Consider the following 15,248-nt stretch of genomic DNA (forward strand, 5'->3'; position numbering starts at 1 on the left):
CTGTCAACTGGATTCTCATCGTGAGTGAAAAATCACGGCTCCATCAACCGACATCCCACCACTCCCTCTTCCCCCCCACATTCCCAGGTCCCTCCCATCATCAAACCTCCTTCCTCAGCTCTAGGCCCGTGCTGACCGGCCCCGATTCAGTCGCGGTTGTCTACAATTCTAGTCTTCCGATATAGGGTGATCTTTGCCCTGTATCTCTCACTCACTACGAGCGCACGAACACACCCGTTAAATATCCGCCATGACGACCGGACGCAAGGTCTTCCGCTGTGCCGTGGACGAGACGGCCCTGTCCACCAATATTAGCGAAATCAAGAAATGGACTACTAATGGTGCTATCGATCTCGTGGTTCCTCTTTACAGTAAGTATCTGAGTGTCGAAGAGACTTTGATTGCCTCACTGTAGCGCTTGCTGGTCTAACCATTATCCTCCGATTAGCACTTGAACGACTCCATGCGCTGAAGCGAGCGGGATCACAGGTCGCCATCAACGCCCGCGAAGCAGTCCGCTTTCTTGACCGGGTCACTTCCGGCAAAGATCACATCGCCGCCGACCGAGTTCTCCTCCAGGGCCCCATGGAGCAATATGAGCGCTGGGAAGAGGCCGAGAAATTCTTCCTGCCGGAATTCGAAGAGGAGCCCGAGGTAATTGACGAGGCAGTTACCGATGACGAGCCAGAGATCGAGCCCAGCACCGATGATACTTTGGCCAAGAACGAGTCGGATGATCTGTCGCAGATGCTCTTGTCCAAGCTGAACTTCAAGAAGGACCCGGAGGCTGTGTCTATCACCTCCGTCGGCACCCCCAGTGGACCTGGATCGCGCACATCCTCTCGCAGCTCCCGCACCAGCCCAGAGTGTGCCCAGCATGAGTCCAGCAATGGAACAACAAAGAACGAGAAGAAGAACAAGTCTTCTAACCATCAGCGCACCATCTCCGGATCCGTCATCCCGACCGCACCGCCCGCTCTGCGCCCATTGCTGAGCGCCCTGCTCTGGCGGTTGCATACTGGCCCCGATGCCGAGAACTCTGCTAAGACCTGCATTCTCATTTCCAATGACCGCGCGACCCAGGTTTGGGCTCAGAAGTTTGGCATTGGTGTCAAGAACATTCTGCAGCTACGTACCGCTATCCAGTACGAGGAGCGCGAGTACAAAAACCGCTGCAAATACGTCGAGAAAACTCAGACCCAACCCGCCGAGCCGAAGACATTGTTGTCCTACGAGGAAGAGAGCGACGAAGATGAGCTAGTGTTCGTCCCTCGCGGTCGTGGAAAAGGAACTCCCCGAGGTGCTTCGCGTGGTGGGGGTCAGCGCAAGGCTGCTCCTAAGGCTGCGCCACCCCCTGCTGAGCCTACTGCCACCGTGGAAGTTCCTACCAAGCCCATCGACCCGGACTCTTTCAGCCGGTCTCTGGGCGGAGCAACCAAGACACCCACTGTAGACTTGAGCAACCAAAAGGGTGCCGCCGGTGCCATCGGTGGCTCTCGCGGTAATGCTGGAGCCTCTCGCCGCTCATCCAATGGTCGCCGTGGTGGATCTTCGCGCGGCGCGCGAGGCAATGGTCGTGGCCGTGGTAAGCTCTGGGTTCCTTGATTAACACGAGCAGAACGGTCTACTCCAAATCATCTCATTGATGACAGTAGACTGGAATGTTTTGTGAACCAATGCATCCAGAACCGGACAGGGGTGTCTCTTTTCTCTTTGCTGGACTGAAATAACCCCCCAACTACAGGGATCTGGATCTGAATCTGTCTTGCTGTGATTGCCTGCAGAGTGTGTTTTTCCCTCTTCCCCCGGCATAAACGATCCCAGAACCCCGGCCTGATTCGAATCTCGGACACGAAAGGACATGAATCCCATGGTGGATTCGACCCGCGGCTGTGATGCGCTGCTTGGATATGTCTACTTCGGAAAACCTGTGCCCCCCCCTTTTTCCCCTTTCACCCTTTCCTTAGGAGACGGAGATGGGAGATCGTCAAATTGCGGAGACGTTGAGACGGTTGCTATTTTGCTTTTTTTTTTGCGCTGGGAGTTGGTATGATAGTGGATTGTATTTTTTTTGTTTTATGATCTACTACCATCCCAGTTATTCCAGATTATCCCAGATTATCCCAGTGAATTCCATTATTCTTGATGTTTTCCCCTTTTTATGTAGTTAGGTAGTCGTTGTATGATGTCGATGTATAGACCGCCGCTTTCCCCGCGTGATTTGTCCCGTGGGACATCACTTGACTTTCGCCTTCTCCAGAACTCTTTTAACTACTTCATTCCTCTACTGATCTCACCTTTTAACAACACGTTGACTATCATTACTCGTTATAATGTCCTCCATCGAACAGTCTCTTCCCCCAACCCACGAGCGTCGCAACTCGCTGGAGAAACACCTCCAAACCCGCCCGGAAATGCAGGACCTCAAGAACCGCCACATCCTGCTGGACACCAATGTAGCTCCGTGGGTGCTCCCGGGAATATTTCCCATTCTCTTGGTCAGATATGATCGTTAACACACTGACAGAGCTCTTCAATCTGCCCGCCAGGAGCTCGATCGCCAGCGTGCTACAGACAGTCTGAAGAAGAACCTGGAGAAGAGGCCTGAGAAGGACGAGCTGGTTGAGCGTTTGTTTCCCTTTATTTTCCCCTTCTATTCTGCTTTGAAATGTCATTTCTCATTTTCTATTTCATTTTGTACCTGAGATTGGTACCTGTGATTCCTCTTAATATACTAACAACCCGCCAAGGTAATATCCTCCCCGCAACCTCCGCCGCCCCAGCGCTGCAGGCCCACGCCCGTGAACTCGAGAAGCACATGTTGGCCGATAACCTCGAGCATAAGATTCAGAACCGGCCACAGCCCGAAGAGCTAATTTCCCAGGGTATTCTCTCCGAGGATGAGAACCCACGCTCGCCCGTCTGATTTTGGCCTTTTATAGAGTCAGCTCTTGGTGCTATGCGATATGGGTGACACGATCGTTTTACGAGGGCGTTTTTCCTTTTCTTTCCTTTGATTTTTTTTTTCTATTGGAAATGCTTTGTCTTTTCCTTTCCTACACTCAAGTTGTTTCTACAACAGCTTTGTACTGTCTTTACCGTTCTGAACTGATGATGTCACCGTGACGCACCTGCCGGTATAGCAATGTCAAATACGGAATATGCGATTTCTATAAAATGTAGAACTAAGTCTCTAATGGGGGATATTGGGGCATTGAAGACAGAGAAAGACTTAATTCTCAATTATATATAGTTACTGGCATATGGAAAGCTATGCAGACCCCCGAACTACAACAGACTACATCGATGTACAGCTGTCGTTCAAAACAAGCCCATTGATCATTGCTGGATACTTCATGATATGTAGTTTCTTAATAGGATGCCACCTCCGCTGCGCCCGACAGATCGGGCATCCATCCACTCGGCCTCTCACTCCCACGAACGACAATCCCATACGCCGCCCGCTCAACCTTCTCCACACTGTTCTGCATCACGTCCAGCTTCTTCGCCATATCCCGGAACATGTAATGCCGCTGTGGCACACTGAGCGCCTCAAAGCCCGCACGCATAGCACGTAGATCAACCACAATGCCGCCCTGCGACGAAGCGACCGCTGATTTCTCGCTTTCGCTGGCTGTGTTCTCGGTCGCCTTAACAGTTGCGTTCCCAGAGCTCAGCGATAGAACCGCAAAACGCATCATCTCTCCTGTGAGATCGTACAGGCCCATTAGGTAGTCGTCTTCTGAAACGAGGATTTGTGGTGGGACGCGGGCGGAGCACTCGGCGTGGGTGATTAGCGTTTGTGTGCGTAGGTAGTGGTCGAAGGAGACGGCTTCGATGAATTCTTGGATTCCGGCGCTGATTTGGCGCTGGTATCGCCAGCCGTTGATACCTAGTAGTTCGGGGACGACATCTTCGAACAGTGCGTGGATTTGATCGAAGCGGGTTTGGTTTTCTTGGGCGATTTTGGGTGGGAGAGGTTGGTTCGTTGCGCGGACTCGTTGAAGGGCGAAGATACTAAAGGGATTCCTTAGTTAGTGATGCTATTCTTTATCGCTGGAGGTGAAGGCATACATTTTCTTGCTCAGGGCGGTAATGTCGCGGCTTTTCTTGATGATACGCTCGCGGCGGTCATGGTGCTCGTCCAGCTCGTCGCGGAAGTTCTCAAAGATTGAGAGGATTGAAGGAGCTGACTCTGCTTCTGCTTCTACCATGATTGTATCTTTAGGATTGAGCTCGAGTGGCTGGCCTTCCCAGTCGCGTTTGGTACCCATTGGCAAAAAGTTGTGAGGTTGTTAAGTTCAGATCTCCCCAGGGCCGATAAGATATGAGATGATCTTCTCTTATTTCCAACCTCGGAAGGTTTGTCTACTACATCGTATATCTATTGATCTTTACAAGAGTTATGTCTGGTATTTTAAGTGCTTATGCTCATCGAAATCATGTTGTTTACTGCTATACAGCGTAGGTACATACATATGTATGTAGTAGCCACTCATACAACGACTTCGCAGGATGGTTGTCCCAAGTACCGGTACTTCAGAGGCTCACCCCCAAGGCCAGTAACTATGACTGTTTGCTCATCACCAGGGACAATGTCAATAGCGTTGTCCTCAAGCTGTACACCCTCTTGCTCCTCGAAAACGAGACACTTGACCGGCTTGCGGGCACTGATCACCAACACCGTCTCACCAGATTTCCCTGTCTGCTTCTTAACCTCTACCTGTGGCTCGGACAGATTGAGATACTTCAATGGCTGTGGCCAGTCGACATCCCGTGCTACAACCTGGTTGTCCACCCACAACCGGGCGGCGAGGACATGTGGTTCTGGCTCAGCGATGTGGTCGAGAACACCATCAGTGATGATATCCGTGGTGCCATTGGCAGCAATGGTGATGTTTTCGTGCACGATCGGAGCCCGAATATCGCGGCCTGAGTTGACAGATAGGAACCGCAGCTCGACACTGCCTTGGATGGTCTTTGGTTGATTGCTGGCGATCCAAAGTTCGTACTTGCTGGTCTTGGGTGGCTGGGCGTGTGCCACGCTCCAGTCGTGGTGCTCACGTCGGACCCCAACGGCGATCGGGTTCAAGACCCGCTTAACGGCGTAGTATGCTGGCTTCGGCTTGAGGAAGTAGTCCACGATGGCCCATGAGATTGTCGGCCAGCAGTCGTTCAGCTGCCAGAGCAGTGCGCCGCCGCAGTGTCGCTCGTCACCCCATTGCCGGCGCCAGCCTCGGTAGCCGAACATCATGGTCTCTGCTTGTACGACTTGAGTGAGATAAATATAGGTCTAAAGATGTTAGCTTGCATCAACGGTAATTATGGTGGTAGGCATACCTCAAGGTCGGTAGCGGTCCGCAGGTTCTCTACAAGGTACGTCGCCAGTCTTCGTTCATGACCGTCGGCCTTGTTGTGGAAGTCGATAACATGGGATTGGGGGAATTTGTCCTCCGGATTTTCGACAAAGTAGTCAATGGTAGAGATGTGGGGGAATGCCTCCATTCCAAACTCGCTGTTGAACCGGCCGCCGAGAGTATCGAAGATTTGGTACTTCTCCTGCGTTCCATGCCACACTATTCTGGTGATTAGCGTAAGAACTCGAAGTCTGTTGGGGAATACTGACCGTTCCACTGGTGCATATCACCAACAGTGGCATCTGACGATATCTTGCCATCTCCCCATGGACTTCCAGGGTGGTAGAATGTGCCAGGTGAGTATTCAGCCACCACATCTGGGAGCAGCTTCTCATAAATGTATCGTGCCGGGAAATCTGTTTTCAACCAGCTCTGCGGATCTTTGTCTTCGTAGTTATAGGTCAAGCCTTCTGACTCTGCAACTTGGTAATCCTCGTTGTTACCCGCATAAAGCACAATCGAAGGATGGTGACGCATACGCTCCAGATTGTAGATTGTCTCTTGACGGACAGACTCGAGCATTTCGGGCCATGTGGGATAATTACCACATCCGAACATGAAGTCTTGCCAGACTAGCACTCCCAATTCGTCGCAGGCCTCATAGAACGAGTCGTCTTCATATATACCACCGCCCCAGACACTTGTTCAACGTTAGTTAAATCCACGCAGGTCGTAGACCATACAGAAAACCGGAACTTACCGAATCATGACTTGTCTGCCTGCGACCATAAGTTCAATCCACTTGCGGTATCGCTCCGCGCTAACGGCAGGGAGCAGACTGTCTGCCGGAATCCAACACGAACCGCCGCAGAAAATGTCCATACCATTAATTCGGAAGAAAAAGGATTTGCCATGCTTGTCCGGCTGTTGGATTATCTCGGCGGTCCGGATACCAAACTTCTTAGATGTCTGGTCAACCTGTTCACCATTGCGAAGTAGCGACACCGATACGTCGTACAGAGTCTGCTCGCCATATCCATGGGGCCACCACAGAGCCGGCTTGTCGACTGGGAATGTTACTTGAGTGGTCTTCCCAGACACTGGGATAGTCTTGCTTGCAATCTCGTTCCCTTTTAAGCCTAAGCTAAACTGGGCCGTATATTCCCCATCGCCGACGCTCTCCACATCGATAACGGCCGTCACCTCAGCTGTCTGGTGGTCTGCAGAAAGCTGTGTTTGGGGCCACAGATTGGCCACGCGGGCCTGATACATCTCGAATCGCACGGCACGCCAGATGCCCGCGGTCATCAACACTGGACCCCAGTCCCAGCCCCAGTGGTACTGGGCTTTCCGCACAGCCATGCGCGATGGATCGCCGTTGAATCCGACCCATTTATGCGTGGTGTCCTGGATTCGGAGCTCGCGTGCCTTGATCAGTGCACAGTCGAACTCAATCTCGAGCGTGTGTTCGCCCTCTGCTTCGAATGCTTTGGTTACGTCTACCCGGTGACCCAGGAACATATTATCACTCTCTAGGATCACTTGTCCGTCCAGCTTGACCTTGGCAAAGGTATCAAGACCGTCGAAGACCAGGACAATTGAAGAGCCGGCGGGGGCGGATGGCTTCTCCACCACATTTCGGTAGACCCATGACTTCTCGTTAACCCAGCGGGCGTCCAACTCTTTGAATCCAACATAGGGATCATCAAGCCTATTAGAAGAATACTGTTAGATTTGAAACGTTTGGTGTGAGAAAAAAAACAGCTCACTTGTTGTTAGCAATGAGATCCTGTTGTACCACGGATGGGACTGAAGCTACTGGCAACCACTCGTCGGTGTCCCGGTCCTTGAAGGACCAGCCAGAAGACAGAGAGTGCACGATCTTAGCCATTTTGAAAAGCAATTGGCAATATGAAGAAGGTAACTTCGTCTCCCCCGGATTTATACATAGTTGGAAACCAACTTGTCCTTATCGATAAGCCCGGAGACTCCCTTTCCCCTTTGGGAAAGACAAAACTGGCCGTGTTAAAAAGGGCCTAGTGTGACACATGACTTGTATATTTGCAATTTGTATTCTTCAAATACAGTAAAATGAGGAGAATTTGCAAATCTCCAAAATTTCAACCATGTCTCCCCACCATCCGGGGTTGTTATATCCACCCAAGAGCTTTGTTGGCCACGGAAAAGATCCCGTCAAGCTCAAAATGCCATGCATTGTTGGTGTTCGGGTTTCTCTTCCATGAGTTTTTTTTCCTGCTATCATAAATTTGGAGACTTCCTGGACTGATGGACCTGTACAACATATATCATCTGCTTTCCCCTCGTGCGCAGGCAGCTTCTTTCGGTTGATGGCCTATACACTTAATTTATTATTATTGCACCAATTACCGTTATTATGCATGGACCGTCACAAGTTACAACCGAGCCAATCACCGTTGAACATTGGCAGCGGGCGTCTGGCACCCCTTCGGTTTCCCTTTCATCCAGGCTTGGCATGCCCGATAACTTCCCTGGAGATCAATGATCAGAGCGTGGAGCTCTGCAGAGTGCTGGCTTTAAATTTACTTCGAGTTTTGAGTCTGACTCTCTTGGCCTCTTTGTCTCGAGAACAAGAGAAAATAAGGCGAGGACTCCTAACCGCTGGTGTCCCCATTTGTCCCCATTTCGGGCCCTTGACTCGAAACAGACATGGTGCAAAGGTATCTCGGCACCGGACCCCCAGTGGCAAGGTGATAGGCACACTGCCCCTCCTGATACACGGGGTAAGCATAAGTGGACATGAGCACCAGCCCCTTGATTCATGAAAATCCCTCATTCGAGGCGTCAGGCGCCGGTCTTAGAGCTATTATGGTATACTCCGTACGGAGCACACGGAGTGCAGCGCCAAGACTTGCGATGAAATGAGAAGGTTTGACACATTGATTGGGCGAACCAGGTTGAACTGTCCGGTCAAAGGGAAATTTGCTGGTACTGGACCATCGGACCTAATCTCCTCATGCAAGAACGGACATGTACAGCTAGAGATCTTCCCCATACGATCGTCCAGTTTTATCCTGCAGGGCTCAGGATGATTTTCCCAAAGTGAGTCTGGGGAATTGCCCCTCACTTTGGGGAATCCATGCCACACTATAGAGTACCGAGTACCTTGTTATGCAGGTTCTGTGGCGTGTGAACACTGGAAGCGAAATTGGAAATTTCCCGTGAATGGCACACATCTGCCACCCCTTACCACCCCTGTTCATGCTGGCGTGGCAATTCCCGGAATATTAGGCAGCTCGGGACTCGAAACCCCAGTGACCGCATAAAGTCCCTGTTGGTCTTATATGCCGGGAGTTACTGATGCGGGAATCTCCACGTCAAACCAGAGGCTGAAGGGCTTTTTGTTTTCTTTTTCCCTACCAGATCTGAGAAAGAGAGTGTGTTCGTCTTCCCACGCCTTCCAAGGATTAGTCCGGAGTCACGGAGATCACTAGCCTATATTACTCCTAATATGCTCGACCAATCACTATGACCCGCGTGAGCCCGGACTGGGAAAAAAGACTTGCACAGTTGAAATCGATCACGAAAATGCGGGGATATTAAGCGGATCAGCCTATTTTTTCGTTCGGTTTAGTTCTTTTTGGTTTTAGTCTCCTTTTTCCCTTTTAATCTTCTCTTTCTCTATCTCCTTAGACATATGACTTGCCACTCTTCCGCAATGTGAAGAACTGTCACAATTCAACAGAAACATCATACCACACTATTATTCTACACATGTTGCCCACTCAGTGACCACACGCGGTGGTCGTGAATTTATAACTATCAACAATGTTCCATACATTCGAGGGTTTTGAGAACCCTACGGCAGCAACTCCTGCCCGCAACCGGTCTACTAGTGAAAGACGTGAATCTATTAGTCGCCGTGTGACAACCTTGCGCGCTTGTACATCTTGCCGCCATCGCAAGATCAAGTGTGATGGCGAGAAGCCATGTGAGGCATGTCGGTGGTATAAGAAGTCAGACCAGTGCCACTATTCAGACCCGCGGCCGTCGCGGAGGTGAGTCACTCAGCCATTTTCTTCCATGCCCAACAATCTAACCAGTTTAATATATACAGACATGTAGAAAAACTATCTACAACTTTGGAAGAGTATCGAAGTATCCTGGGAAAGTTATTCCCTAACTACTCTCCAGAGTCATTGGCAAATTTACCACGTGAGAAACTGCTCGAGCTCACAACGGCTCCGTCAGGCTCTCACATGCAAGTACAGTCACATCATGCCGATTCACCATCGACATCGGCTTCGCTGGAAGCCCACGTCTCACCTTTGTCAAATGACGACGACAACCTCGAGGCTCTGCAAACTATGCCCGAGGAACTACCGGATAGCCGTAATACGAGCTCTTCGGATCTAGTAGAAGGCGTCTCGGATGATGTTAATGGCTTGTCGCTGTCGGCTCGCCAGCCTTCATCTTACCTGGGTGTATCATCTATCCAGGCGGTGATCAAGGTCATTGTCTGGTTGGATCCAGGCTGTGCCTCGTACTTTTCGCGAACTCCCGTGAACGAACAGGAGAACGCGATGGGATGGCCGCATCGTGCGCCTGCCACACCCCCACAACCCCTCATTCCACCATCTGAGATGCAAATGCTTGATGCATATTTCCTTTATTTCCAAGCCTTCGCTCCTATGATCGATGAGCGCTCCTTCCGCGAGGCTTACTGCGCCGGTCGTCGGAGAGATGACCATTGGCTTGCTTTGCTGAACATCGTTCTTGCTCTCGGTTGCATTGCGGCTACAGGACCCGATGATGTAACACACCAGACATACTTCTTGCGATGCAAGGGCCACCTAAATCTGAGTTCCTTGGGAAGCTCCCACATTGAGACTATCCAGGCGCTGGGTCTGATGGGCGGCTGGTACTGCCACTATATCAGCCAGCCGAATCTGGCATACTCCCTTATGGGTGCTGCGTTGCGTATGGCGGCTGCCCTAGGACTACACAAGGAGTTTGCAGAGACTCGTCAAATACCGAGCCCGGCAAAGCTAGCCTCCATGGATCTTAAGCGCCGCGTCTGGTGGTCTTTGTTCTGTATGGATACCTGGGCTGGCATGACACTAGGCCGGCCTAGTATGGGTCGGATAGGTTCAAACATTACAGTCAAACCTCCTCTCTGTCGAGACAAGGTATGTCTTTTTCCTCTTCAGAGAAGAATTATCGTTTGACTAATATCATTCTAATAGGGAAACGTCCTCGAGATCCTCCCCTTAGTGGAAAACATCCGCTTTGCCAAGATCGCAACCCAAGTTCAAGAGTCCCTCGCCGCAGCACCGCTGGTCAAGCACCAAGAAATGGCCCACGCGGATGTGCAGCTCCTGGAGTGGTGGGACAACCTCCCCTCCGTCCTGAAAGACCACGAGCCCTGCTCAGAGTCAATAAACACTGTCCGCACAGTCATGCGCTGGCGCTACTACAACCAACGGATCCTCCTGTACCGACCAACACTACTCAGCTACGCCATGCGCCGTGTGCCGTATATCGCACTGCGGTCCGAGGAGCGCACCGCGATTGAAAAATGTCGCGAAGTTGCAGAGGAATCTATTCGGAATATCGCTGCTACGGCGCAGCTTAACCAGCTGTGCGGATGGAATGCTGTCTGGTGGACCTTCCAGGCCTCTCTAGTTCCATTGGTAGGATTGTTCCTCAACGATCCAACGGTAAATGACCCCCGCGCTTCCATTGAGTCCTGTCAGGCGCAGGTGGAAATGGCCATGATGACCCTGGCCCGTATGCAGTCCTTTGGCCATACGGCGAAGCGGTCGCTGGATGCTATCTCGCGTATCTATGAGGCTAGCAAGCGGGGGCAGGACCTCACAGACCATGACTCTTCCGCTAGTATTCTTAGTGGCTCTTATCCTGCTGGTCGGGATATGTCACTCATGTTCCCGGCGCCTGAACTGGGTCGCGGTAACACGGCTATGGGCGAGAATGGGTTCCTTGACCCCCTCGCTACCACCCCATTCACAGATGATTCAGGGGGCCAGTATCTCTGGGAGTATCTGAGTTGGAGTGACAACAACTTGTGGCCGGGGATTGTCACTGATGTTGATGGAAGGAACGACGCAATGACTTTGTTGACCCCGAATCATGAGAAAGGCCCCAAATTCGGAGAACAACCTGCATATTTTGATCCCATGCCGGATCCTGGATACTTTGCAAACGGCGGACTTTATTACTGAACACTTGTTCTCTTCTCTCGTCTCCTCTTTTCTACTCTATTATTTTGTTCCTTTGGAATTTTTCGATGCAGCATGTTAGCATAGGGCATATGTGGGAAATGAATGTACGACAGACTTACCTTTTCATTTCAATGCTTCAAGTATATCAATGTACTGTAAGATTTCTTATATTTCTCACATTTTCATGATATAACGATTGACACAGAAATGGGGGTCCTACTCCATACTAATTTTCTTCATCCCTGGAAATTGGGGCGATGATAATTATAGACTATCCACCTCATTCGCTTCAATGGTCGATGAACCCCTAGCAGACCAGATGTCAAGATTTAATTCAGGGAGAAAACCGTCATGGAGGTATCGTTAAATTCAATTCAATTCAAATCAAGTCATACATTCATTCATAGTGATGCATAATATTGAGCCAGCGAATCTATCATTGCGTCTCGTCGTTCGGGATCTTCACCCTCAAAGATCTTTTGAACGTGTCTGTTGTGTTTCAGACCTGCGACCTGGCTATACGCGTCACCGTATCCAACTGGGCCGTCCAACTGCACAGGGCCTCTCCTGCGGTTGTCATCGGAGTCTGACAATGTTCCACTCGAGCCCAGGTGAGCGAGCGAGTTTCTGAGAACATCGCCAATACTCACGTTTGCTACCAGGGGGAGTGACCCGAGGACCTTTGTATAGTACGGGATTAGAGTGCCATTGGATACAATTGATCTAGTCACAGCTGTCAGGCTCAGTGCGCCTCTCCTGATGGCAGGGCCCTGTGAGGTAAGAACTTCGCTGAGGTTACCGATCGTCGTACCGATATCGACCACACCTCTCAACGGGAATGTGTTGTTGCCTGGTCTAAGAGTGACGTCCTTGACCGTTGCTTCGCCGATGACTAGGTCTGTATTGCCGCTTTTGAGGTCAAGTTTGATAGTGCCAACTTCAAAGCTGAGGGCAGAGGGATTTGGAAGTGTAATATTGGCAATGAGGTTAGACCCGTCGTCCTCTGCCGGCAAGAGAAATGTGCTGTTTGCGATGGAGAAGCCTTCGAACTTGTTCAAAGCTATTTCAGAGGTTAGCAAACCGTGGAAGACGACTGTAGTGAAGAACTCACTTGGCATCGCCACATCTTTATCCAATGTAATGTGGTTTTTTAGGACCCCGAGATATCCAGTGGTCACTCCATATAGCGATAATGCTGTTTCTTTTTGGAAAACAGTTTGGTTCACAAATGTTTCCCAGGATGTCATATTGAGGATTGGTGTCAACTGGTCGGTGACTCCGAGTGAATAATTCCCCTTGATAGTTTGCCCGGGGATCTCAATTCCTGCATATGCATTCTCATGGCCGATGGAGCGCACAAAGATGTAGAAGACGACTGGATCGAGTCGAACGCCCAGTGCAATCTTCAAGTTTACCTTTGCTTCGAGTGTCATTCGTACTGTATCTGCTGTTGGGTGCATCACTTCGGCATTCACGATTCGTAGATCCGATTTGTTGACAACAAGTTGCGCGATGGCAGGAATTGCGACCAGAAAGCTTGTTTGGCAATGTTAGTTTGATAATAAACAGGACTTAGACAAAAGAGTATTCTGACTTACAAAACGGGTAATAAAATAGCCAAGAAGATCACATTGGCGATGAGGTAGACGCACCAGAATCGCCTGCAATGCCGGCGGAATCTATTCCTTTTCGAGTTCGAGCTCACCGAGGACCCGACCTTCTCGAGCTTTCCAGACTCATCGGACTCTGGGCTGAGAAGCCCTCGATTGCCCCCGATGATATACTTTCCCATGCCCAGCGCCATGATGAGGTCTCTCAATGGAGGGAAGGATGCACAAGGAGATCTATCTATATACCCGCCAAACCTTCATGAAATTATCATATGTCTATGAAAAGATACCGCGGACCGGGGAGACAATTAAGTTTGTAATATAGCTTCGTTTCCCTTGCGGGGGATCGCCATTTTCTTGTGCTATTATACGGTGGTATATAAAGTGCATAGATAACATGAACGAATCTGTGGTACGTCTCTGGTTAATCAATTGGATGATCTCTGTTAGAACTAGCCAGGTTTAAACTAGATTCATAACTGTCTGTCATATTGCTTTTAGTATAAAAGTAGACCACATTATCTGACAGCATCCGAGGTATCAGATCCAGTTGTCCCCATTTGGCCGGCCAAATTCCAAAGGCGGACGATGGCTTCTTACGCAAGCGGTTTAAGTGATACAGGTCCGAGCCTGTGATAATGTGTCTCACTTGACAGGGAGTGTGCCTAACGTCTTGCTTACGCTGCACATGCTTTTTATTAATGGCCTTGTTCTGAGAGTGTTGGTGTGGTTTATGGCTAGCTTACACAGTGTAAATAAACTTGCTTCTGAATTCTTTCGGTTTCAAACAGAAGCTTCGACCATCGTAGTTGAATTAACCCATGCATTCATAGATGCAGCCCCCGGGAGATATGATCACGAAAATAACGAAAAACGGCCTCCAAGTATCACGAACTTGAGCGTTTATCGAGATGTACTCAAACTTCTTGTTTCTATCGCTACAATAATAGCGTGGATAGTTACGATTAAGAAGTGTCAATTTTGAGGCATTTAGCCGATGGCTAATGGTTGAAACATCGAGACATGGACCTGGGTATAAACGTACATTTCCGTACTAAAAGCATGAAGATCCCTCGGGCTGCCTACCTTTTCACATGAACCCTTCTGTCGGCATTTCTGTCAACCAATTTAAAGGAGTTGGGGCCTGAAGGAAGGTCTCAGGGTCTTCCTGAACTTATCCAGTAACCCCTCTTAGTGGCGTACCACCTACATCGATATACATTAGCCAAGACATCAAAACATCCGATATGACTGGCTTGGATCATCTTCAAGTCTCTGGCTGGTCAAGCATCGTGACATCACAGTATTTCGTGTTGGACGTATATAGTATAGAGTGCGAAGTACATATGTAGTGCAAGGACGTTGTAATCCCCGCAATTCCAAGACCAATTTCCCCGCATTTTCCAGTTCCAACGTGGATCAGTGGATATTCCTTGTTTTTGTGGGGTTAAACCTCGGGTAGAGCATTACATAGTACTGTAAATGTACGATAACTATGTACAGATACGCCTTATGTCAGCCTGAATACCTAACCTCACTATATAACAATGCAAGGGCCAGTGTACAACTGTGGGAGACTCCATAAAACCAACAAGAGATATACTATATCCAACTTTTAAGCCCGAAAGAGGGCATCTAAAGTAGCCAATCAGTCCATAGCAGCCTTCCAGTCTTAAGGGTGCTTCAACACCTGCCGGAGGTATACTTCTCGTCCCAATTAGGCAATCTCGAGACCCGTGGACACGGACCCGGACACGGACCATGCTGAGTCAGCAGGGTTTCAGGCCTGGGGCGGCATCGACATCTTCCACGTAAACATCCGCCAATTTACCAGGCACGAATTGCAGGGAATAGGATTGAAGTGAACTAATTCACACTCACGGTCACTACAGATTTCAAGGCCAAAAAGAAAATTGGTTGGATGTGCAGCTCCTTACGTGCCCCCACGACATCCGCCAGGGGGTTCATCAATCCGCCCAATTATGCGAGCTAGCCGCAACAGACAATCTAGCAACCTTTAATTTCTTCATTTGGTTGTTATCAAAGGACAAAATAAAGAA

At 49.8% G+C, this 15,248-nt stretch overlaps 6 protein-coding genes across 6 annotated transcripts; 3 read left to right on the plus strand and 3 right to left on the minus strand.

Annotated features, from left to right (window-relative positions):
• Positions 1 to 250: 250 nt before the first annotated feature.
• Positions 251 to 2,159, plus strand: N7471_006859 (uncharacterized protein; the record flags this gene model as incomplete). Its single annotated transcript, XM_057279578.1, has 2 exons — positions 251 to 371; positions 449 to 2,159. 2 exons carry the CDS (start codon positions 251 to 253, stop codon positions 1,603 to 1,605), a joined length of 1,278 nt encoding a protein of 425 aa, XP_057139188.1. The 3' UTR covers positions 1,606 to 2,159.
• Positions 2,160 to 2,333: 174 nt separating this feature from the next.
• On the plus strand, positions 2,334 to 2,926 carry N7471_006860 (RPEL repeat-containing protein; the record flags this gene model as incomplete). Its single annotated transcript, XM_057279579.1, has 3 exons — positions 2,334 to 2,464; positions 2,528 to 2,628; positions 2,751 to 2,926. 3 exons carry the CDS (start codon positions 2,334 to 2,336, stop codon positions 2,924 to 2,926), a joined length of 408 nt encoding a protein of 135 aa, XP_057139189.1.
• Positions 2,927 to 3,371: 445 nt separating this feature from the next.
• N7471_006861 (translin family protein) lies at positions 3,372 to 4,274 on the minus strand (the record flags this gene model as incomplete). The annotated part of the gene is made up of 2 exons (XM_057279580.1): positions 3,372 to 4,017; positions 4,075 to 4,274. The coding sequence occupies 2 exons, from the start codon at positions 4,272 to 4,274 to the stop codon at positions 3,372 to 3,374; spliced, it is 846 nt and encodes a 281-aa protein (XP_057139190.1).
• Positions 4,275 to 4,425: 151 nt separating this feature from the next.
• N7471_006862 (glycoside hydrolase family 2 protein) lies at positions 4,426 to 7,248 on the minus strand (the record flags this gene model as incomplete). Its single annotated transcript, XM_057279581.1, has 5 exons — positions 4,426 to 5,293; positions 5,341 to 5,576; positions 5,627 to 6,057; positions 6,118 to 7,068; positions 7,127 to 7,248. The coding sequence occupies 5 exons, from the start codon at positions 7,246 to 7,248 to the stop codon at positions 4,496 to 4,498; spliced, it is 2,538 nt and encodes an 845-aa protein (XP_057139191.1). The 3' UTR covers positions 4,426 to 4,495.
• A 1,916-nt stretch (positions 7,249 to 9,164) lies between these two features.
• Positions 9,165 to 11,578, plus strand: N7471_006863 (uncharacterized protein; the record flags this gene model as incomplete). The annotated part of the gene is made up of 3 exons (XM_057279582.1): positions 9,165 to 9,394; positions 9,454 to 10,525; positions 10,583 to 11,578. 3 exons carry the CDS (start codon positions 9,165 to 9,167, stop codon positions 11,576 to 11,578), a joined length of 2,298 nt encoding a protein of 765 aa, XP_057139192.1.
• Positions 11,579 to 11,979: 401 nt separating this feature from the next.
• N7471_006864 (DUF3712 domain-containing protein) lies at positions 11,980 to 13,382 on the minus strand (the record flags this gene model as incomplete). The annotated part of the gene is made up of 3 exons (XM_057279583.1): positions 11,980 to 12,638; positions 12,690 to 13,114; positions 13,177 to 13,382. 3 exons carry the CDS (start codon positions 13,380 to 13,382, stop codon positions 11,980 to 11,982), a joined length of 1,290 nt encoding a protein of 429 aa, XP_057139193.1.
• Between the last annotated feature and the right edge of the window lie 1,866 nt (positions 13,383 to 15,248).

Source organism: Penicillium samsonianum (genome assembly GCF_028829775.1).
Source record: "Penicillium samsonianum strain IBT 33392 chromosome Unknown utg000003l_segment0_segment0, whole genome shotgun sequence".
NCBI classification, from domain to species: Eukaryota; Fungi; Ascomycota; class Eurotiomycetes; order Eurotiales; family Aspergillaceae; genus Penicillium; species Penicillium samsonianum.